General features: G+C 64.1%; 1 protein-coding gene across 12 annotated transcripts in view; it reads right to left on the reverse strand.

The window, feature by feature from the left end:
• Positions 1–20,562, reverse strand: part of FBRSL1 (fibrosin like 1) — a 53,853-nt gene extending 33,291 nt beyond the window's left edge. For 5 of the 12 annotated variants that reach the window (XM_070065720.1, XM_051836849.2, XM_051836844.2 and 2 more), the window contains exons 1-2: positions 19,933–20,551; positions 8,685–8,885 (exon numbers count right to left, since the gene is read on the reverse strand). In XM_070065720.1, the coding sequence (XP_069921821.1) occupies positions 8,685–8,885; positions 19,933–20,214 (483 nt within the window). In that variant the 5' untranslated portion in view covers positions 20,215–20,551. Of the gene's footprint in view, positions 1–5,007; positions 5,456–5,513; positions 7,975–8,684; positions 8,886–19,932 lie in introns of those variants that run through there. The other 7 variants (XM_070065717.1, XM_070065718.1, XM_070065721.1 and 4 more) reach the window with 5 other exon arrangements.
• Between the last annotated feature and the right edge of the window lie 2,028 nt (positions 20,563–22,590).

A 22,590-nucleotide genomic window follows, 5' to 3' on the forward strand; every position in this document is an offset into this window, starting at 1 on the left:
GGATCCAGGCCGAGTGTCCCCAGACTCAGCAGTGTCGGTGGCAAGCCTCTTACAACTGTTCTACATTCCTTCAGGACTTGATGGGTGAACACACAGGTAGGTGGACAGATGTGTGCATGTACAGATGGAGGGGACGGATAGGACGATGGACAGAAAGAATGGTGGGCAGGAGGATGGGTGGATAGGACTGGTGGATGGATGGATAGGACTGGTGGATGGATAGATGGACAGGTGGATGGATAGATGGACAGGTGGATGTATGGATAGGACTGGTGGATGGATGGACAGGTGAATGTATGGATAGGACTGGTGGATGGATAGATGGACAGGTGGATGGGTGGGTGTATGGATAGGATTGGTGGATGGATAAATGGAGAGGTGGATGGGTGGGTGGACAGGAGGATGCGTGGATGGCCGGATGGATCTGCAGCTCCCTATCAGGTGGGTTCCCACTTCCTGGGGGAGAGGTGGAAGCTGTAAAGCACGGATGCCATCAGACCTGGAGCTGGGACTCCTGGCTCCATCTGGGGCCCACCACCCTGGCCAGGCGCCTAAGTCACTCCGTCTCAGCTGGTGTCTCCATTCAGCCAATGGACTGATGACCTAAGCCAACCCCTCCTCCACTTCCTCCTAACTGCTGTGTAGCCCCCCTGGTGTCCCCCTCCATGCTGGCCTGGACTCTCCAGCACCATACCACTCCCCTGCTCAAGGCCCCAGGCTTTCTGCACCAGAGTTAGACGCACCGTGGGGACCACGCCCTCTTGGTCTCAAAGGCTGTGCCCTGCCTTTGCTGCGTGCCCTGCTGTGCACCTCCCCAGCTACAGCTCTATTTCACAAAGGACAGCACCTGCCTGGCTCACTGCTGCCCCCAGAGCTTCGAGCAAGGACCAGCGCTCCAAGAAGTGTGGAATCAGAAGTTACTGCATGCACCCCATGGCACGGGGCACCCACAGGTGCAGGGAGCAGGTGGGCCACCTGTTCGTCAGGTTCCTGGTGCCCCTTCTCGCTCCTCCATCCAGTCCACACCTGGCAGGAGGCCTCCAACACCAGTGACCTGGCCAACCGCTCCCTGTAGACGGACAGCCCAGTCCCAAGTGCTCCGCCCACGGCCCAGCCAGGTGACGCTGTGTTAGGGGTCTGACACGGAGAACCAAGACAAGCCTCGAGGGTCTGGGCCTCAAACCAGCCAGGCTGTGCCCAGGAGGCAGGTGTAATTGCTTGGAGAGAATAGTAAGGGCAGCCATGGGGCAGGTGCTGCGGTGCAGTGGGCTAACGGATGCTCGCAGGGCTAGCGTGTAGCCTTGGCTTTCCCACTTCTGATGCAGCTCCCTGCTAATGCGTCCTGGGAGGCAGCAGTGTGGCTCAAGTCCGTGGGCCCCTGCCCCAGCCCTGGCTGCTACGGCCATCTGGGGAGTGAACCAGCAGATGGAAGCTCGCTCTCTCTCTCTCTCCCCCCCCCGCCCCGTCACTGCCTTCCAGATGAACAAACCAACGTTTGTGTACAAAAGGCAGCAATCCCCATCATGAGGCAGCGGTGTGGACAGCGCCGGCTCCCTGTCTCGTTCTCCCGTAGGACGGCCCTGGTGCAGATGTGCTGCCATCAGCATCTCCCCCTCACAGCTGAGAAGCTGACGCCCGGGGAGCAGGAGCCACTTGCCCACGGCCACTGGGCGGAAGAGGCAGCGCTAGCACGGGGACGAGCCAGCTGCAGGGTATTGCTGCACACAGGCTGGCGCTGGCTTGGAGCTGGGAGCTGCAGGCCATGGGTACAGAGTGCAGAGCAGGGGCTACAGGACGAGACCACGGGATCCGACCCCTCCCTTGCACCCACCTTGCCAAACCTTGAGGCCCCGTGCAGCCGAGTGCAGCCTTGGCCCTGGGAGGACTGCAGAGCAGCATGGGGGACAGCCAGACGCTACCAGGGGCCAGCTAAGGGCCAGTGAGTTCCGAGTTCCAATCTTCCTGACAACCCAAGGGAGGGACCGTACTGCCCCAAGGCCACACAGCTCCTAAGTGGCAGAGCCAGCTCGCTGCCATGCTCATCTGCCAGGTTCCACCTGGCCCAGTCTAACAACTGCCCATTAAGTGAACAGAAACTCTGAAACAAGCAAACCACGATGCGGCGGACGTGGTGAGAGCTGATGACAGCACGGGGTCATCACCAGAGCCGTGCAGATGAGAAGAGGCGGCTGCAGCAGAGGCAGCTCCCCGGACGCAGGACGGTGCCGGGGCTGAGCCAGGTGAGTCGGCAGAGGGCACTGAGGGCCTGTGGAGCCCGCCAGGAGTTTGCAATCCTGAGCCTCCCAGAGAGCTGCTCAAATGGGGTTCTTGGAGGGCAACCCAGGGGACAGCAGGCCAGCCATTGCCGGGGCCGTGGTCACGCTGGCTGCCGGGCTCCAAACCAGCTCAGCCACTCGCTGTGCTGACCTTGGGCAAGTTGCTACTTTTTTTTTTTTTTTTTTAAGGTTTATTTATTTATTTGAAAGACAGAATGACAGAGAGATGGGGCGGAGGGAGGACAGAGACCTCCTATCCCGAGTTCACTCCCAGATGCTCACAGCAGCCAGGAACTCCGTCCGAGTCTCCCATGTGGGTGACAGGAACTGTGTTCTTGAGCCATCACCTGCCTCCCAGGGGCATTAGCAGGGGGGTGGGCCAGAAGAGGCCCGGCCGCTCTCACACGCCGGCCCAGGCGTCACTGAGCTACTGCTATCTTCCCATTGGTTTCCTGACCTGAAAAGTGGGAGTGACAGGAGCAGGCTGCCCCGCAGGCTGTGGCTGGGCTGAACGGGCTGCCCCATGCAAGTCTCGGGACGCGGCCCTGGGACCACACAGAGGGGTGTGCTGGCGTGAGGAGGCAGAGGTGCAGGTGGCCTGACCAGGAGGGCACTGGAGACTGCACACCTTTCCTAATCGCTACAGCTGGAGCTGCAAGTTTCCCTCTAAGTGCTGCTTTGGCTGCACCTGCAGCTTCTGATAGTGTCATCTTCAAACAGCCAGCTCAGAGGGGCCTGGGTGTGCTGGAGGCAAGGAATGAAGACATCTGGGGAGGCACGAGCCACCCACCAAAGTGGGGAAGGAAGTCTAGAAGCTGGCGTGTTCTGCTTGCTTGTGCCACATGAGGGTGCCCAGGAGGGACCGGGCCAACAGGGTGCTCCCTCATGGAGCACGGGAGCTGCAGGTGGAGAAGGCGCTCACAGCAGTTCCTTGTCCCAGGCCCTCAGCACTGCCCTGACCGCTGCCTGTGCTGAGCCCGTGACCAAGGCGTGTTGAACCGAGAGGTGCTGTAAACACAGACTTGCAAAGAATGTGAAATACAGATTGACGGGACCAGCATTATGGCACGGAGGGTTAAGACACCATGTCAGCTTCCCATATCGCAGTGCCCGGGTTCAACTCCCAGCTCCACTCCTGAATCCAACTTCCTCTAGTGTGCACCTGGGAGGCAGCAAGTGATGGCTCAAGAATGCGGCCCCTGACACCCACGCGGGAGACTCGGCCCAGCCGTGGCATTGTAAATATCTGGAGAGTGACCCAGCAGACGGAAGGTCTCCAGCTTTCAAGTAAAATGAAAATAAACAAAAAAATTCTGTCTGTGGCTCATGAGATCCCCATCAAACAGCTGAGTAAGGGGCCCAGGACTCACGCACACCTGCAGGTCACAGCCTGTACGCCCCAGCCTCCCTTCCCAGGCACCGTCCGATCCTGGCACAGGAGAAGCTGGGGCAGGCCCAGCTGCTAGCAATGTCCTGCCTACTGCTGCAGCCTCCTGCCTGGGGGGAAGGCCAGACAGCCCTGCCCAGCAGGCCACAGTCCCTGCCCAAGGCCCTCGCCGCCCTCCTGATGAGCCCTCGCTCTCCCAGTTTCTGGACTGGCTCTCTTCCCTCCTTGGTCACCGCGGGCTTAGTCCTGCCAGGGCCTCTGCACCGGCTATCCCCCGGTGGGGTGCCCCCACCTTTGCCGCCTTCCAGGCCCTTCTCACGATGGTCCCCTAATGAGTAAGCAGACAGCCTGAGCTGCCCGTCATGAGTGCCATCCCCTCAGGCCCAAGGGAGTCCCTGGGACAGGCTCCAGCTGCTGTGCCTGCACCGGTACTGGGCTGCAGGGCTCACGTGTTGCGAGCCCAGAGTGAGATCTGTCAGGGCTGGTCTGAGACCTAGTGCCTGGAGAGGCTTGTGCAGGCCTGGCACACGTGTGCTGCCCAGACACCCTTGGGAACCCCGGCTCCCATGCTCTCTCCCAGGCTGCTCCACCTGCAGCCCCACAGCCCAGCCTGCTCCGCCCACCACGGGACCCAAAGCATTGTCTCAAAATGTGCACTCCCTGTGCTCCACGGCAAGGCCCACCCGCAACGGCCAAGCTCTGGTCCCCCCACACCTGCTGGGCACTGGAGTTCCCCTAGAGGTAACCAGAAGGCTCTGCCCAGGCTGTCTCCAGAGGACCGTCCCGGTCAGGCTGCAGGCCCCCCTCCCAGCAGCTATGTGAGTGGCCACTGCAGGCTGCCTCTTCCGCAGCGGGGCGGCCGTGGGAGGCAGAAGTGCCGAGTGCAGAGCCTGGGGCTGCAGCTGTTCACGGCCATAAAGCCCCAGCAGCAGAGGCCCCGTGGACACAGGTCTCCAGGTCACGGCCCACCTGGTCTGGCCCCTTGCAACCTGCCAGCTGTGGACATTGGGTCCAGGCCGCACGCTGGGGCCTGAAACCAGGCTGCACAAGCCCTTCTGGCTTCAAGTGTGCCACGTGTCCCTAGCTCTGGGCACCCAGGTGAGCTAGGCCAGGGCAGCAGCCTCCCTCCCTGTCCCCACCGTCCTCCCCAGCCACTCTCCCCCGCGGAGGGGCGGCCGAGAGCCACTGCTGACACTTCCAGAGAGAGGCGCAGGCCTCAGCTATGCCCGCAGCCCACCTGGCTCCTCGGGTCAGCCCAGCCTCCGTGAGAAGGCGCAGCACAAACAGGAACTGGAAGGACAGGCAGGAAACACGTGGGGGAGGGCGGCTTAAACCAGGACTGACCTAGAGCGTGGCCACAGCAGACATCCTAAAGCAAGCGCAGGGCGGTGTGGGCGTCCGAGGGGTGGGAGCTGCCAGACTGTGCAGGTGCTCACGGTGAGGCGGGAACTTCCTGAGGGGAGAGCCTGGCTCGGGCGCTTGTTCAGGGCCACGGGGCCAGGATCGGCCCCTAGGCACCCTGGGCAGCACGGCATGCACCCCTGGGGGCGGGCACAGAACCCCGCCAGCCTCACCGACCCCCAGCTTCTCTCCGGGCTGCTGAAGACCTCGACTCTCCCTGCTCGGGCGGCAGCACTCTGAGGAGCAGCTGCAGAGGGGTCTGGGGCGCAGGTGCCAAGCACACGCTCCACACTGCTCACCCAGGGGACAGGCACAGCCAGGCCTCAGGCAGGCAGGGGCAGGTGGGCGGGGGTGGCGTCTCCACTGTGTGGCTAGAATTCAGTGAATGCCAAGAATCAAGTCCAATGCAAAAAACCATCTGTCGGAATAAATCACATAAGACACGCCTGTCTGTTTAAATTATAAATGCCAACACTGTTATAAAAATAATAGTGTGGCCCTTTTTATTTCCTTTAATCAGAAAAATATGCCCCACATTTCCAAGATAGAGGCCTTAGGGAAGCACCAGAACGGGGCTTGCCTGGGGGGGGGGTGGGGGCTCAGGGCTGCCCTGGCTGGGCAAGGGGACATCAAGCTGCAGGGGTCGAGGGCCCTCACCCCAGAGCCTCTGCAGGACCCAGGGAGGGGCCTCTTGAGTAGGGGTCTGGGGGCGGCAGCTGGCCTGGAACACGGGGTGGCCGTGTGCCCTGCAGTCCATGCACACGCAGCAGCGAGCCGTGCCCGGCCAGGGACCCCAGGCGACCAACGCCGCTCTCCGGACATGGAGGCCTTTGCAGGGCTGAAGGCTACCAACAGCCCCCGACTCTCGGAGGTCTGGAGACGGAGCGGCGGTGGAGGGGGACTCGGAGACAGCCCTGCGGGACAGGAGCCGCGAGGGTGTGGGACAGGGCTTTCCCAGCATGGCCCTGGACCCCTGCACCCTGAGGCTCTCCCGCGTGGAGACGCGAACAGCTGCCTTTCAAAGGGAGCCCCTGAGTGGAGACAGCAAATCCTGAGAAGTGGGTGGCAACATCCAGGCCACACCAGATGGCCTGACTGTGTCCCTCCTGAGCCCGCAGACCCTCAAGGGGACACCAGCATCATCCCATGGCCTGAGTGGGCAGGGCTGCAACAGGAAGCCTGGTGGCAGAATCCCATCTTGCTGGATTCACGAGGCTATTCTGCCTGGGGGCAGGGAATGCACATGGGTCAGGCGGGGTGTGGCAAGGCCGTGGCTGGCACCCCTCCCTCAAAGACCACACAGGCCCATGTGCCCAGGCACACATGCACACACACCTGCACGCGTGCACGGAGACAGATGCAGCCTGTGTTGGCAATTCAGAGGCACAGAAGGACGCTGAGGGGCCCCTGCAAGCTCTGAGCCCCTCCTGGGGCACGTCTGTCACGAAGTGACACCCACGGGGCACTGTGACACCGCAGGGGAGGGCATGGCACGTGGCAGGAAGCATGGAGTCATCTCCTCTCTTGGCTTGGCCTCGGCCTGATCACAGCCCTCCTGCCTCTGGCCAAGCTCAGTGTCCAACAGCAAGCAGCTGGGGCCTGTCTGGAGAAGGCCTCGGGCCAGCGCAGCCAAGTATCTCAGGCCCTCGGACGCAGAGCTGGGGTGGTGCCTGCAGGGACTCAGGCTCCAGGGCTCACAGACGGGGCCTGCCGGGCCGCCCCTGGGGCACAGGACCGTGGCCACCGTGCCCTGAGGGGCTGGCAGGGATGGCCCAGGAGTGAGGGCTGGGGCTGCCGGGCCGGCACCAGATCCAAGAGGGACCTCCGCGGCTGGCACAGGGGCCTCAGGAGAGGTCGGCGGGGTGGGCCTGGCTGCCCCAGGAGTGAAGGGCGCTCAGGGATGGGAAGCAGCGGCTGGGGTTTGCAGGACTGACAGGGGCCCATGAGCGACCGGAGGGGCTGGCAGGGCTGCTCCGGGCCCATGAGTGGCCGCTTGGGGGGGTGGGGTTGCTCCGGGCCCATGAGTGGCCGCGTCTGTTGGCCCGACTGTCCTGGGCCCAGCAATGAAGGTTTGGGTGGACTGGGCTGCTCTGGGGCTTCAACCAATGGCTGACTGAGGCCTAGCAATGACCTCCGGGGGCGGCTGGGATGTCCCAGGAGAGCCCTGCGGGGATGGCCATGTGGACGGGGGGCTATGAATGCCCGCCAAGGGCAGCAACACTGGCCTGAGAGGGAGCCAGGTGGCCGGCGGCGTGGGCGCAAGGTGAGGAGTGACCGCGGGGGCTGGCACCATTGGCATTGGGCTAGCAGGGACCGACGGGGCGGGCAACACTGTCCAGAGGAAGCCCTACAGGGCTGGCCATGGAGATACGGGGTCAGGAAGGACCGCAGGGACCGGCAGCGGTGACACGGGGTCAGCAGGGACCGCAGCGGCCGGCAGCGGTGACAGGGGGTCAGCAGGGACCTCAGCGGCCGGCAGCGGTGACAGGGAGTCAGCAGGGACCGCAGGGGCCGGCAGCGCTGCCTGGGGCCTGGGAATGCCCAATGTGTCCTGCATGGCTGAACTGGGCGTGACCGCTGGGGCCTGCAGAGCTGATCTGGGGCATGAAGCAGCCGCTGGGGCCAGCGGTGCTGCCCAGGGCCCAGAAGTGACCGCCGGGGTTGGCAGGGCTGTCTTGGGCCCGGAAATGATGGCTGGGGCCAGCTGCGCTGACCCGGGAGTGACCGCTGGGACTGGCAGGGCTGCCTGGGGTCCGGGAGAGCCCGACGGGGCTGGCAGCGCTGACAGGGGGCTGGGAGGGACCCCTGGGGCTGGCTGGCTTGGCTGGGCTGGAGCTGCTGCTGCCGCTGGGCCGGGCGGTTCTGGTCCCAGGGGTTGGCTGGGAGCGGCCCCCCTTCTGGGGAGCACACCTGCATGGAAGAAAGAGCACGTGTCCACCTGGGCAGGGGTGCCTGTGGACCCCCCATCCAGCCCGGGCCCGACACATGCTGCCCCCGCTCCAGCGGCCCCTCCCGAGGGAGCTGGGCGTGGCGCTTGAACAGGGAGCAGGTGCAGACCGGCGGCTCCTGGGGATGCAGCTGCATGAGGAGCTGCGACCCGGGCAGACTCCATGCCAGAGATGTCCCGCCCACTTTCACCTGTTCTCACAGCCTTTCCAGGCCACAGCTTTGCCCCCATCCAGGCAGGCAGCCCTGTTCTGGGCTCTGCTTGGCACCTGGACCACCCACACGTCACGTGGCTGAGCACTCCCCGGCCCACGTGCGGTCTGGCTGTGGGCACAGCAGGAGTGCGTTCAGCTCCAGCCTGGCCCTGCGCTCGTCAGACACGCTGGACACCGTGGACCTTGTAGTCGGCGGAACCTGACCGACGCAGCGGGGAAGCGGGGCCAGCCTATCAGTGCGGCGCCGGCCCCTCCCCTCCTGCCCCAGGGAGGCCTCCGGAGCTGTGGCCTGGGCAAGTCCCTGCACCCGGCAAACCACCCTGGCCCCTGCCTGTCCTGCCCCAAGCCCCGCCCAGGTGTGCCCATGCCCTAAGCCGGACACCGAGGAAGCCCAGACACTGGTGAGGGAGTTGTCCCGGCTGCTCAGAGCGCCCAAGAGGGAGGGCGGGCAGTGCTCACCTGCTTGGACGGCTGCAGCGGGGCCTTCCTGGCGCCCGCCTCGCAGGCAGGCTCCACGTCCTGCCCCGGGCTGCCCGGCTGGGGGGGCTGCTGGCTCTCGCGTGGCTCCGCAGCCGGGCAGCGCTCCTGCTCCCGCGGCTTCTTGATGCGGCGCCGTTCCCACTTCTCCTTCCGCTCCTCAGGTTTCAGGGCCATGTCCTTCTGCAGGGAGGAGGGAGAGCTGGTCAAGTGGTGGGGACGCCCAGGGGGCCAGGCCACGCCGATGGGCACCTGGCTCAGGACAGCGCCTACCTGGAGGTGGAGCCCACCTGAGTGGGCGAGGGGCCTCCCACCTGGGACCAGTGAGAGGGTCCATCGGAGCTGAGGCGCAGGGGTGAGCAAGTTTACTGGAGGGCTGCGCTTGGGGCCTGCTGTGCGACAAGGCTCACTCTCACACCAGTGCTCCGAGCCACCTGCCCCAGGTGGCACCCCCACCCACAGGGAGTGCTCCCCACGTGATACCCTATACCCACAGGAAGTGCTCCCCACATGACACCCTATACCCACAGAGAGCATCCCCCATGTGACACCTATACCCACAGGGAGTGTCCCCATGTGACACCTATACCCACAGGGAGTGCCCTCCATGTGACACCTATACCCACAGGAAGTGCCCTCCATGCAACACCCTATACCCACAGGGAGTGCCCCCACGTGACATCCCCCACCCACAGGAAGTGCCCTCCATGCAACACCCTATACCCACAGGGAGTGCCCCACGTGACATCCCCCACCCACAGGGAGCATCCCCCATGCAACACCCTATACCCACAAAGAGTGCCCCCACGTGACACCCTATACCCACAGGAAGTACTCCCCACGTGATACCCTATACCCACAGGGAGCATCCCCCATGTGACATCTATACCCACAGGGAGTGTCCCCATGTGACACCCTATACCCACAGGGAGTGTCCCCCATGTGACACCTATACCCACAGGGAGTGCCCCATGATATCCCATACCCACAGGAAGTGCCCCACACGATACTCCCACCTGCAGTGAGTATCCCCCATGTGACACCCTGCACCCTGAGGACATGCCCCTAAGCGGCAGCCCACACTCACGGCAAGTACCCCCCAGGCATAGCCTCACTGCCTCCTGGAGACTGAGAGGATCTGGCCAATGCTCCCAGGGCCAGGACAGGACAAGGGGCAGGACAGAGACCCCTGCCCTGGCCAACCTTTCAGGCAGTCAGACCCAGGGACACCCCACAGGCACCTGCACTCCCGCTGGCCTCTCCTGGGCCCCGGTCAGCCCCTGGCTCCACTCCCAGTCCTTCACGCACAGCCTGTCTCAGCCCAGGGCCCTCACTTCTGCATTCAGTGGGTGACACAGAGCCTCCTGTGTGCCAGCTTGGCTGCAGGTACCAGGGCCGTCACAGGAGGGAGTCAGACAGTGCGCGTCAGGTGGCCGGTCAGTGGACAGGGAACCACAAAGGGTCCTCTCAGGAGGGGCCGCTGTGACGAGAACACCTGCAGGGGCGTCTATGGTGACCAGCAGAAGCAGGGTGGTCAGGCCAGGCGGGAGGACTGGCCGCTGTGTGTGGCCACAGGTGTCTCCCCGGAGGGTGACAGGGGTGAAGGTTGTGGCAATGCCACAGCACACTCCCCAGCACCCGCGAGCTCCAGCTGTGCTGTTCCCACGATGCAGCCCTGCAGGCTCCCCACAGCCTAGCCGAGGCAGGAGTGCGGTGCCGCGGGGCCACCTGGTCGTCCTGCCTCAGGGCAGAGCCTGTCAGTCACTCTGCTGCTTCAGCCCCTACCCAACCTCGCAGCTCCTGACCTCGGGGGTCCTAGCCTTCCACGGGCCCTGCCCCCATCCAACCTGACACAACTGTCAGCACCCTGTGGCCAGCCACCAGCGTGGCCCTAAGAGCAGTAAGGCGCAAGTGCCTGCTCGTCCACTGAGGACTGGTCAGGGCATCTGCGGAAGTCACAGGACAGGGCTGAGGGTCTGCCTCTGGACGAAAGCTGCAGCCAGGGCTTCCTGCGGCGAGGCCACACAGCACGGGGCCAGGGTCACCCGGGCAGGGTCTCCACAGCCGCGCTCGGGGCCCTCAGGGTTCGGCTTCCATCTCAGCTGATGCCTGGCGTCTACTCTCCTAAGAAGTGTACTTTCTTTCTTCTTTTTTTTTTTTTTCATTTAAGATGTATTTATTTATTTCAAAGAGTTACAGGGTGAGAGGAAGAGACAGGGGGAGATCTTCCATCCACTGGTTCATTCCCCAGATGGTCACAATGGCCGGGGCTGAGCCAGGCCAGTCAGGAGCCAGGTCTCTCATGCGGATGGCAGGGACCCAAGCATTAGCAGGGAGCTGGACTGCAAGTGGAGCAGCTGGGACTCAAACTGGCGCTCATACGGGATGCCAGCGCTGCAAACCGTGGCCTAACCCAAAAAGTGCACTTTCTCTTCTCCTGCAAACCTTTGCTGTTGTTATTATGTGCGCTGCGTCTGACGCTCAAAAGAACCTACACCTGGTCTTCGTCTGCCCACTGCACCAACCCCTGCACTGCACCGAGTTTATGTGGGGCCACCAGGACGGGCCCTGCAGCTCACGCTCAGCTCAGCCTCATCCGGGCTGGAGCTCAGGGAAGCCACCCAGCTTACGTAGGGCACCAGGACAGCCCTGCAGCTCACGCTCAGCACAGCCTCAGCCGGGCTGGAGCTCAGGGAAGCGGTACAGGCGATGCGGCTGCCTGCGACCCTTCTGCCTTGTCCCCCACGGAGCTCAGCACAACGCAACAAGCCCACTGGGCAGAGTCACAGCTCACAGACACAGACCCAGTGCTCCCCTCTCCAGCCGGGCAGGGAGCCCTCGCTCCTGCAACCACACGGGGTCTCCTTCCTCGAACCCCCCACCTTTACCTGCAGCCCGTGTGACCACATCCCCAGGAACAGGCACGGGAAGCTGCTCCCCGCCGGGCCAGGCCCTTGTGCCGCCACCCAGCTGCAGGGCTCTCTGGCACGTCCTCTGCCACTCACTTCCCTACCTTGAGCACTTTCAGAACTGCAGCCCCACCCACCCATTCTCCTCCTGTAAACCTGCCTGTTCTGGCTGTGTTCCCCCTGTGTGCTTACCGGAGTGCCCACCCAGCCACGCCCACTGGTGCCACGTTCCCAGGATTCCTCTCACCTCAGACTCCTGCAGCAGGCTCTTGCCCCAGGGAGACCTCCCCAAGACAGGCTTGGGGACTTTCGCTCGTCCTCCATTGAATAAAGTGGGAGCAGACTGCTGCCCACTGCACCCAACATCCACTTGGCCTCCTGGGTTCTCTCCACATGGAGTCCGGCGGCACTCACTGACCCACGCGTGACCCTCTGGGGCCTTCACCTCCTGGCATCATCAGCACGCAGCTGTGCGTGTGATGGGGCTGCCCTGTAGGGAGCAGGTGCCACCCCACCTGGCCTAACCATTCCTGCTTCACCCGGGCAAAGCTCTGAGCACCCGATGCAAGCTGCCCACGGGGGTTCCGTGAGAAGGCCTTGAGGACCCTTGCTGTGTGCTGGGCAGAGACAGAGCAGATGCACTCTGTGGCCATCAGGAGTTGGATACAGGGCAGACAGTAGCAGGCATGGGTGGGCAGGGCGGACCAGGGAGGAGCCGGGTCCATGGGCAGAGGAGGACAGCGGGGGCTGGAACAAGGGGCAGGCCAGAGGGTGCAGGGATGAGCTGCAGCAACGTCACCCACTGCAACCCCTCGCTGCCTGCAGAGGCCACCCCAACCAAGTCCTACCAAGGTTTCGTGTTCACATTCCTGGCCGACAAGTCCCTCCCTCCAGCTCCAACTGCTCACGCCCAGCACAGCACGACACAGCCCGGCTCTTCAGACCTCAACAGGGCTGGAGCTAGGACCTGCCCCTCACGGGGTCCACTGAGGACAGCCAAACGGGCTCCTGGGGGGCAGCTGGCACTAAGGCTGTCAGCTGGGGCGCAAGAGGCCTGGACAGGATGGTGGGCACCGCACAGGGAAGGACGCAGGGCTCCCTGGCCTGAGCCAGCAGGCAGCACAAGGGCTAGTCTGTGGCCAGCTCTTTACAAAGGCCGCAGCTTCAGTGGATTCTCAGCACACATGGGCAAAACATCAGAAGCCGGTGTCCGTGTCGGATGAAGAGTGGCAGGGAGGCAAGTGCCAGGGACACTGGCAGGCAAGGCTGTCCCGGAGGGTATGGATACTCCAGTCCAGACCAGACCATGCCACGAAGATGGCAGTGGCCAGAAGAGGAGAGGTCACGGGCCACAGGGCCAGGACAAGCCCTTTGTACATGGCTGACTTCCGCCCCAGGCCCTTCAAGTCCTCGATGGTGGAGCCAGTGCCATGCCAGGCGCCTCAGCTCCCTCCTGTGCAGGCCAGCCAGTCCACCCGGGGGCCCCAACTTCCCCTGGACCAGGGAGCCCCATCTGCCCGAGGGGGTCTCTCACTCTGGCTTTGGAGAGAGGTGGGATTTATTCCAGGACAGCAGGAAACGCCTGGGGGCCTGGGCCAGGCAGTTACTGAGGTCTGAGCCACGTTCACCGCCAGTGTGACCCAGGAGAGCACCGGGACCGGTGGCGGGCCAGAGCCCACGGCCAAGATGACCAGTCCACCTCTTGCCTCAGGGCCCCAGAGGACAGCTCCAAAGGTCCAGGTCACTCTGCATCTGCCAGAGATCACTGCTCTCTGCCCAGCTTTCTACCACGTGGTCCCTGGAGATGGACACATATCCACGTATAGCACAGGACATGCACGTGGCTCAGGACAGCCAAGGGCCCGCTGAGACGTAAGGAACAGCACCTGTGCCTGAGGGTCCGGGGGGGACTCTGGCCTTCCCTGAGAGGCCCAGGGACCTTCTGGCCTCAGGGCCTTTGCACACACCCTGCAGATGCTCTGCACCCAGCTCCTGGGAGTGCAAGCCCAAGTTCTAATCCTGTCACTGCACCCGGCTATGCCTCTGTTTCCTTGTCTGTGGGCTGAAGACAGCACAGCACCTGCTGCAGAGGCTGCTGGGAGAAAGAGAAGACTTAGTGCAAGGCACAGCCCAGAGCCTCACCTGCCCCTCACCACTCCCAGTTCCATCACTCCGCATCACCGCTGCATTAAGCAAAAAGGCTGGAGGGGATGACAGGGGCCTTGGCACACATGGCTGTCTGCCCGCTCCCTCCCACCCCCAGCTGCCTGGCCAACACCAACCTTCAGGAGAGAGAATCTGGCTGGTACAGACAGGGCAGGCCCCGCCCCCAGCCCACAAGGGACCCAGCAGCTTATGTGGCCCTGTGCCCTGGTCATCTGCTCCGAGTCCAGACCAGCCGGGCCCTGCCAGGCCCCTGGATGCACACAAGCACGCTGTGACTAAGAGGACAGTGTGGGCTGTCAACACCTGGCCGGACGGTCCCCGGCGCCCGCCTGGCCTCCCGTGACCATGAAGCACACCACTGGGGAGTCCAGACCCCCACACGGAGCTGTCTACAGCGCCAGACAAACACAGAGCGCCTGGGGCCTGGGCCAGCGAGTTTCTGTCCTAACTACACGGGCACAGCAAGGGCACCAGACCCTCCTCCATGGGACCGCGAGTCCCTGAAGTGCCCCAGCCCTCTCCAGACGCCCACTGCCTGCCTACTGGAGAGCTGCGCCTGCCAAGTTGCCAGTGGTTGCACATATGTTCCCTGACGGGCTCAGAGACCACCGCCCTGGAAAGCCCTCTGCCACAGCCCTCCTCACCCGCCCAGCGCTCTCATGGCGGCCTGTGCCCTAGCTAGAGTCCAGCCTGGCCTGCACCCTCCTCTATGTCCTGCAGACTCCAGGGACTGCCCCTGTACTGCCTCTTCCTGGTGACTAGAGACGTAGCCCCCAGGCCTGGCACAGGGCCTGGTACACAGTTGGTGCTCAGTCAGTGCTTGCTGAGTCAGAGAATAAAGCACAGGTCAGAGCCCCTCCCCACAGGAACGGTCTGTCCACGCCCCAGTGAGATCGCCCTAGGCAGCCAGAGGTCTGGAACAAAAACGGAGCTGCCAAGGGCTGAATGAGGCACCCTGTTCCCCTGGAGCAGTGGCCCAAGGAGGCAGGTCTGGCTGCCTGGACCCCTAGAGTCCTCACAGAGGGCAGCCCTGTGGGTGTGACCTCAGGAGACACAAGGGACGAGGGCAGGCAGGTAGCCCAGCCACACAAGGACAGTAGAAAGGGCCTGTTGTGCCCTGCCAGGTGAGGGAGGCGAGGAAGACGCTGTGAGCAGAGAGGGGCATGGGTGTGGCAGGGTGGTGGTCCCCCGCCCCTCCTCTCTGGAGAGTTTTGCAGATCCACAGAACCAGGGGACCCCAAGAAGATTAGGGACCAGCAAGGCCTGCCTTGTGCCTGCAGCCACCATGCTTCATTGGCTGGGCCATGTGGCTCAGCTTCCAGGGTCAAGGGTCAGCTCCCTGGGGCCGGTGCTGTGGCACAACTGGTTAAAGCCCCAGCCTGCAGCGCCAGCATCCCATATGGGCACTGGTTCAAGTCCCAGTTGCTCCACTTCCGATCCAGCTCCCTGCTAATGCGCCTGGGAAAGCAGCAGAGGATGGCCCAGGTTCTTGGGACCCTGCAACCAAGTGGGGGACCTGGAAGAAGCTCCCGCTTCAGATCAGCTGAGCTCCGGCCATTGCTGCCATTTGGGGAGTGAACCATCAGATGGGAGACCTCTCTGTCTCTACCTCTCTCTCTGTAACTCTGCCTTTCAAATAAATAAAAATAAAATATTTTTTTTTTTAAAAAAGGGTCAGCTCCTTCCTGAGGGGCCAGGGCAACTTCTCGATCTGGAAGTCAACAGCTCAGCAGGTGGACGGTGGAGGGCAGCCAGGGGAGGCTCAGGAGCAGAGCCCCCAGTGGGCGGCCGGAGGGCTGAGACTCACTGGAGCATTCTGACCAGCACGGCCTCCATTCCGTCACAGCCCTCACGGGCCCAGGCTGGCGTGACTCGTGCTCAGGGAGAGGAGGAAGCCACACCCACATGTGCTGGCCCGAAGCCACCTCTCCCCCAGGTTCAGATGCAAAGCGGCTTCCACAGAGAACCTCCTGTGTCCTGTCCAGCGGCCTTCGCAGCCAAGGCCAGCCACGAGTCTTTCCACTTGGTGCCAAGCACTCTGTAACACGGTGTGCTGCTAGGGAGCTGGGGGCAGAGGGCAGATGCCAGGCCGTCGAGGCACCTGGGGAGGGACACACACAAGGAGACAAACCCCAGCCCGTCCTGGAGGCTGCCTGGATGCTGTTCCTTGTTCAGCAGCAACTGATGTCATGGACCACGCAGGGACTCGCAGCCCGACACCAGGTCAGAGAAGGGGTCAGATCCCCAGGCCAGCAGGTAGGAGGGTACCCTGGGGAAACTGGAGACAGGCTGGCAGGCTCTTAAAACACGAGGGTGCCGAGACCAGGGTCAGTCAGGGGAGGGGCCTGGATGGAAGGCACAGAGGGTGGCTCTCTGGGGACCTGGGTGGGCTGGGCTCCTCCTGAACCTCCTTGACTCTCAGCGCTTCCAGGCTGCACCTGCCTCGGGGCCTTGGCACTCACTGTTCTCACTTGGAAGGTCCTAACCAGACCTCTCAGTCATGGCCTTGGCTCAAAGCTCCCTCCTGGGGCATCCTGACCTGATGGCCCGGCCAGGGCTCCCCGTACCAGTCATTCACCCTGATTCGTGGAGTAGCCACTCGCTAGCTCCAAGCCTTGTCCCCACTGTAATCCACGCTCCCCTGAGGACTCAAGGGTTCTAAGTGTTGAAGAAATGGAAGAGTCCTGTGCCATCGTGACTGCTCCAGCATTGGAGAAAGGCGGCGGAGTTCCCAACCCAAGCGCAACAGAACCAGAATGCAAGCCACGGACCTTGCTAGGAACACAGGGACCGAAACCCTGACCACTAGCAACCCTCAATGAGTCTGCACCCACATGGCCAGGGGAGCTGGGTCCCAGTACCTGGCTCCAGCATAACAGGCCCTAGGACTGACGCTGTGGCGCAGCATGTAAAGCCACTGCCTGCGACACCGGAATCCCATATAGGCGTCAGTTAGTGTCCTAGCTGCTCCACTTCCGATCCAGCTCCCTGCTAATGGGCCTGGGAAAACTGTGGAAGATGGCCCAAGTGCTTGCGCCCCTGCACCCACAGGGAGACCTGGAAGAAGCTCCTAGCCTTGGATTGTCTCAGCTCCAGACATTGTGGCCACTTGGAGAGTGAACCAGCAGATAGAAGACCTCTCTCTCTCTTTCTCTCCCCCTATCTGTTACTCTGCCTCTCAAATAAATAATAATAAAGAAAAAGAAAAAAAGAGAGTGAAACAGGTGTTTGCTTAGAGCAATAAAACATGAACCCGCACACTGAGCCTCAGCAGAACAGGTCCTTGCAGCCCCACCCTCACCCCAGGGGAGACGGCTTCACTCCTATCCAAAGCCCTAATGCACAGGCAGACTTGGTGACTCCACACCTGGAGGTTCGGGTGTGCATTTTCTGCAGCACTGAGAGGGAGGACTGTGAGCAGAATTGTCACCTCCCACATCTCCTGGAAGGGACAGAGTCGTCGAGAACAGTGCCTGGAGGGAGAGGGGCTCCCTGCCTCAGGACTCCTCAGTGAGCCACAGCAGGGCCCGGAGGGACAGCCAGGAAGAGGGGAGGGGCTGTGGCTGTCCACTGTCCCAGCACACAGGGCAGAGGAAGGAAGCAAGGCCCCTCTGGAGCCCAAGGGAGCCAGGTGCAGACCTCACTCCAGCCATGCTGGGCAGAGGGGGCACCCCACCCACTCAGCTGTGGGGTCCTCTGGGAGGAACTGGGTCAACTCAACCTCCAAGCAGCCCATCCACCCTAGGTTCAGCCCCGCAGCCCCGTCCTGTGCCTGCGAGTGAAGCGTCCCCTGCTGCCACCTGGCCTCGGCTTCCCATCTGCCGACCAGGAACAGCCTGGAGGGGGCTCTGGGCAGGAGCTCAGGGGCAGAGTTGAAAGCTGCACTCCAGGACCATCCTCTGCACTGAGCGCCACCCTCCGTGTGGCCGCAGGCCCATGCCTGGCTGGGGGTGGCTGGGCACACGCATTTGGCTCCCAGCACAAACTCAGACCCCGCAGGCAGGGCTGAGGGCATGGGCTTCCGCAGCATAACCGACACGGCCAGCCACGTGGTGCCACGTAGGGCACAGTCCTGAGCAGTGATGAGCCAGCCTGTGGCCCTAGGGACCCTCACCCACACTGTGTCACTCCCCCCTGGCCCACCATGGCTCCCAGTGACCACCTTCCTGACCTCTGGGCCACAGTCCAGGGTGGAGGAGTCCTGGGCACGCCTATGGACCCCGCACCTTTGCTGAGCTCCGAGCCCCACAGGGCCAGTGCAGGGCTGGAAATGAGGCTTCCCCATCTCCGGGAGTCACAGTGACCCCCACAACCTGTCCTGCTGCCCAAGACCAGCTGGGGCCTGACAGTGCGTACCCACACACAGGGAAGCTGGGTGCCAACTGCCCAGAGGGGTGGGGGGTGGGGAGGCCTTCCGGTCTCCTCTACTCAGTCCAACCAGGAGACAACTGTCACAAGAAACAAGAGGGACAGCGGGGGCCACCTATCCGTCACCCAAGTGTCTACAGTCAGAGTAAGAACAAGAGGGAGACCTGTGGCTCTGAGATCCCCTGTGCCCCAGACCACAAGACCCAGACATGGAGACAAAGTCAGAGGCGACCTGGCTCTGGGTGCTAAGGCCCTGCCCAGCCCTGGACCCTGCACACCCCCAGCCCTGCGCAAACTCCTTCCAGTAACGTCAGCAGCGATGACTATCTCAGAGCACGGACGCCTGGCCAGACCAGACCCTGGCCTCACCTCCGTCCACACCACCAGTGCCGACTCTGGGGAGGCAGGGAGAACCCCTCATAGAGCAGACTGAGCTGCGCACAGGGCGGACACAGGGCAGGGGCTGGCTGTCTGCACTCACTGCCATGCCTGGAAGGAGCCACTGCCACCCTTCGAGGACGCAGGCCTGGGTGTTACAGTCCCCAAGACCTGGGGGTGGAGAGACCATAGGCTAAAGTGGGCGGAGTAGGGGAAGACTCTGCCTCTGGGCTGGGGTCCTGGAGACCTTGGGCACAAGGCCAGCCTCTTGCTGAACACGGGACGAGGCCTGCAGAGTGGGCCTCTTCATCCAGCGTTCCCGCCGGGGCCATCTGAGGAGTTCTGACGTCTATGAAAAGCAGGGTGAGCATGCACTGACCACTCCTGACCATCAGCGAGGCTCCAGGAAAAACCACTACACTTTAGCAAGCAGTGAGGCCGCCAAGAGGCACTTCTGGCTGACCAGGAGACCAGGACTTGTCCAGAAGCCCTCAACTTCCCAAGGCGGGTGCAGGGGGCAGAGAAAGGCGCAGGACGCCACCGGCAGAGTTCCCTGGCTGTGGCAGAGGCTGGGACTGAGCCCACACAAGCTTGTGGCGGCAGAGATGGGGACCCCAAAGGGAGGTCTGCAGGCGGAGAGCAGACTTCCGCGGTCTCTGTCCTTCACCTCTCTATTCACTACAAACTTGCAGGCACGAGGCATCTCCTGCACACGGCTCTGGGCACGGGGAGCCACAGGTGACAGCCTCCAAGCTCTGGGGGACCGGCACAGAAGCAGCAAAGACAGGGCAAAGACGACAGGAAGGAGAGGGTCGCCCCTCGGCACCGGCTGTGATACATGCGCTGCAGAGACGCAGGCCCCAGAGGTCTAATTTCGTCCCTTCCCGGCGGGGGACACCGGTGGGGTAGGCAGGAAGCTCTGGTCTCCGTGGTCATCATCACCAAGAGGGCGGAAAACTGCCCTGAGACCATCTCTTCCCAGGACAGAGCCGCGAGTGTGCCAGGGCCAGGGATGGGCTCCCCCCACTCAGCCAGAGCCCCCTGGGTTCCAGGAGCCACCTCGGGTTCGCCAGGTGAGGGGCTGAGCAGGCGGCACAAGACACGACACACGTCCTGGGCTCACCCGTGCCCCCATAGATCCAGACAGAAAGCGAGAACCTTGGGGCCCTCGGCAGACCCCGCGTTGGGACGTGACCTTGGAGCCGGGGATCCCGAGCCACTGGGGCGCCCCAGGGAAGCAGGGCCGGAAACCGAGCGCCCAGCAGACGCAGGCCCCCCGGACTCCGGGGCCGGGCTGTGCCCCCCGGCAGCTCCGACGGCGCTTCCCGTCCTGCTCTCTCCCCCGGGCTCGACAGACCGCACCTGGCCGCGAGCCGCACTGGGGGCCGCGCCGCCGCCTCCGCACCCACCTCCAGGGCCTCCAGGGTGCTGAAGCTGGCGATGGCGAAGCCGTCGATGACCTCCTCCTCCTGCGAGCTCGACTCGCGGCGGCGGCGGCGCGGAGGACGCGCGGCGCGGGGCGCGGGGGCGGCGGCGCGGGCGGGCGCGCCGCGCAGGCCCGCGTTCTCCTTGCCACGGCCCGGCTCCGGCTCGTCGCCCGACGACGGGCTGTGCGCGCGGGCGCTCTCCCGGCGCCGGCCGCGGTCTCGCTGCGCGCGCGAGCGCCGGCCCGGCCGGCTCGCAGCCTCCATGGCGCGCCGGGCAGTGACCTTGACCCGCCGCGCTGCTCCCGCTCCGCTACGCGTCGCCGCGGGCCCGGGGCGCCGGGCGGCGGGCCGGGCCGGACATGCCGGGCGCGGGCTCAGCCGCGGGCCCCGCGCGGCCGGGGATCCCCGCCCCGGGCCGGGCGCATCGGCGGGGCGGTCCTGCGCTCAGCGGCCCTCGGCCGCCCCGCCAGGGGCGCGCCCCATGCGCACGGCGCGGCGATCGGGCCGACGGCAGGCGGGCTCCGGGCGCCGGGCTCGTGCGGCGGCACTGGGCTCGTGCGGCCGAGGCTGAGACGGAGGCAGCAGCGGCGCCCGGAGCAGATAACAACTGACGCACTTCCGCCCGGCTCGCGCTCTGGAGGAAGTGGGCGCGGCCGCGCGGCCCCGCGCCCCGCCCCGACCACGCCCCCGAGGGCCCCGCCCCCGCCCGCTCACCCGGGCCCACCCTGCCTCGGCCCCGCCCACTCGCGACACGCCCCGCCCTGCCCCGCGAGCTCCGCCCCTCTAGCCACGCCCATCGTGGAGGCCCCTCCCCCTCCGCCACCTGCGCGGTGGCGAAGACCACTTCGCCCCAGGGTCTCTGCGCCCGTTCGGAAGGATCTTTAAATGGGACCTGTCCAGCAGAGCCGGACACGAGCGCGCAGGGCCGGAGGACATCTGGGCGTCCTGGGTGGCTCCTGCTCCGGCCCACGTGAGAGTGTGCAGGAGCGGAGGCCCTTGGGCAGCCCCTCTGCCCAGCTCGCCCCGCAGGCCGCCTCCACCCTGCTCCTCACGCGGCCGCGGTCAGGGGCCTGGCCGCTCCCTTCACCCGAATCAGGTTTCCTAGATGCTGCAGCTTTTCCGGGACTCGAGCCCTGGGACCTAAGAACGCCCCCGTGCGACCCCCGGTTTGCATGGAGCCAGAGGGGCGGGCTGCAGTACTGGGCAGTCTGAGAGCTGATGCGTGACCTGAGGCAGACTTCCTCGCACCAGGGGGAGAAAGCCAGCTGAGAAGCGCCCTCCCAAGGGTGAAGGGGCAGCCCAGGTGACACGGGCCCTCCGGGGAGGAAGGCAGCCCAGCGGTTTCTGAGGTGGCTGGAGGGGGGAGTGGGTGGGTGCCCCCAGCCAGCACATCCTCCGGCGGGCATCAAGGGCTTCCCGGTCCAGGCCGTGTGCAGTGCAGTTGTGCAGGGAGGCAGCCAGAAGAGCATTTCTGCATCAAGTGAAAAGGGCAGGCGTGGCGTTTGGTGGTGCTGGGGGTGACCTCGGGGTGACGCTGGAGCTGACGCCTTGAGGCCGGGAGGAGCGGCGGCGCAGAGCTCAGGGCTCGGGGCAGAGCAGGTGGGGGAGTGTCGCAGACGGCTGTGCCAGGTCCTCTAGACGTGGTGAGGGCGCACTGCTCCGAGTGGTGCTTAGCAAGGGGCTGCCTCGCTGCCCGCCCCTCGGGTAGGGGCTGGGCCTGTCTCCATTCCCCAGTCCCTGCAGGGCCCCGACGGGTGCCGAGCAGGGCGGGTGAGGCCGGTGGCGCCCTTGATGGGCCGGGCTGTCCCTGAGGAGCTCCTGGGAGTAGGGTGGGGGAAGGGTAACCCTGCCCACCCAGGCCTCTCCAGTCTTTACCCTGTCTCCCCCTCCCCCAGCCTCCCCAGGTCGGGGCAGGGCCTCCTTCCCCCTCCTCATTCCTGGTTTTGTTATGAAAATACTGCCACCATCACCCCTCAGCATCCTGCCTTTGGGGCTTCCCCCCCAACACCACTTCCAGAACCCGGGCACTGGTCACAGGGACAGTACTGCAGCTGTCACCTGACACGGCCCCCTCCCAGGGCCACCGTGGGGTCTGCTCCAGGGCCGCCCCTCCCCGAGCTGGGTCCCATGGTGGGTCAGACCACAGGACACTTCCTATGCCCCCTTCACCCCCACGACAGTTGCTTGGAAGTTGGGGTTCTGGTAAAGAGCTGTCTCCTTGTCTGGTCTCTGAAGGTGCTCAGTGTGGGCCCCAGTGAAGGCGAGGTCCGCGGGACCCTAATACACTTCTGCTTTCCAGGGTCTCCCGTGATCCGCCTCGGGGTGGCCAGCGTGGGAAGTAGCCTCCATGTCCGGGGTCCTGGCTCAGCGGCTCCTTGGGAGGACTTGCTTTGGGAGATCTTCCCCCACTCTGGGAGAGAACTTCCGGGAAACTCCCCGGAGAGAGCGTGTGTGCTTGTCCACAGCTGTGCCCATTTTGTCCCGACTGTGGCACAGCTCCGTTCTCCAACCAGGACTCTCAACTTCCTGGGACCCGAGGGCCCTGCCAGAGCTTGTGCGGCAACTCCACGGTATCTCCTGAGATTCTGCACTCGGCCAGTGTTTAAGAGGGGACAGCTCAGCCCGTGGGGCCTGGTGGAG

This window comes from Oryctolagus cuniculus, chromosome 21, assembly GCF_964237555.1.
Source record: "Oryctolagus cuniculus chromosome 21, mOryCun1.1, whole genome shotgun sequence".
Classification (NCBI taxonomy): Eukaryota; Metazoa; Chordata; class Mammalia; order Lagomorpha; family Leporidae; genus Oryctolagus; species Oryctolagus cuniculus.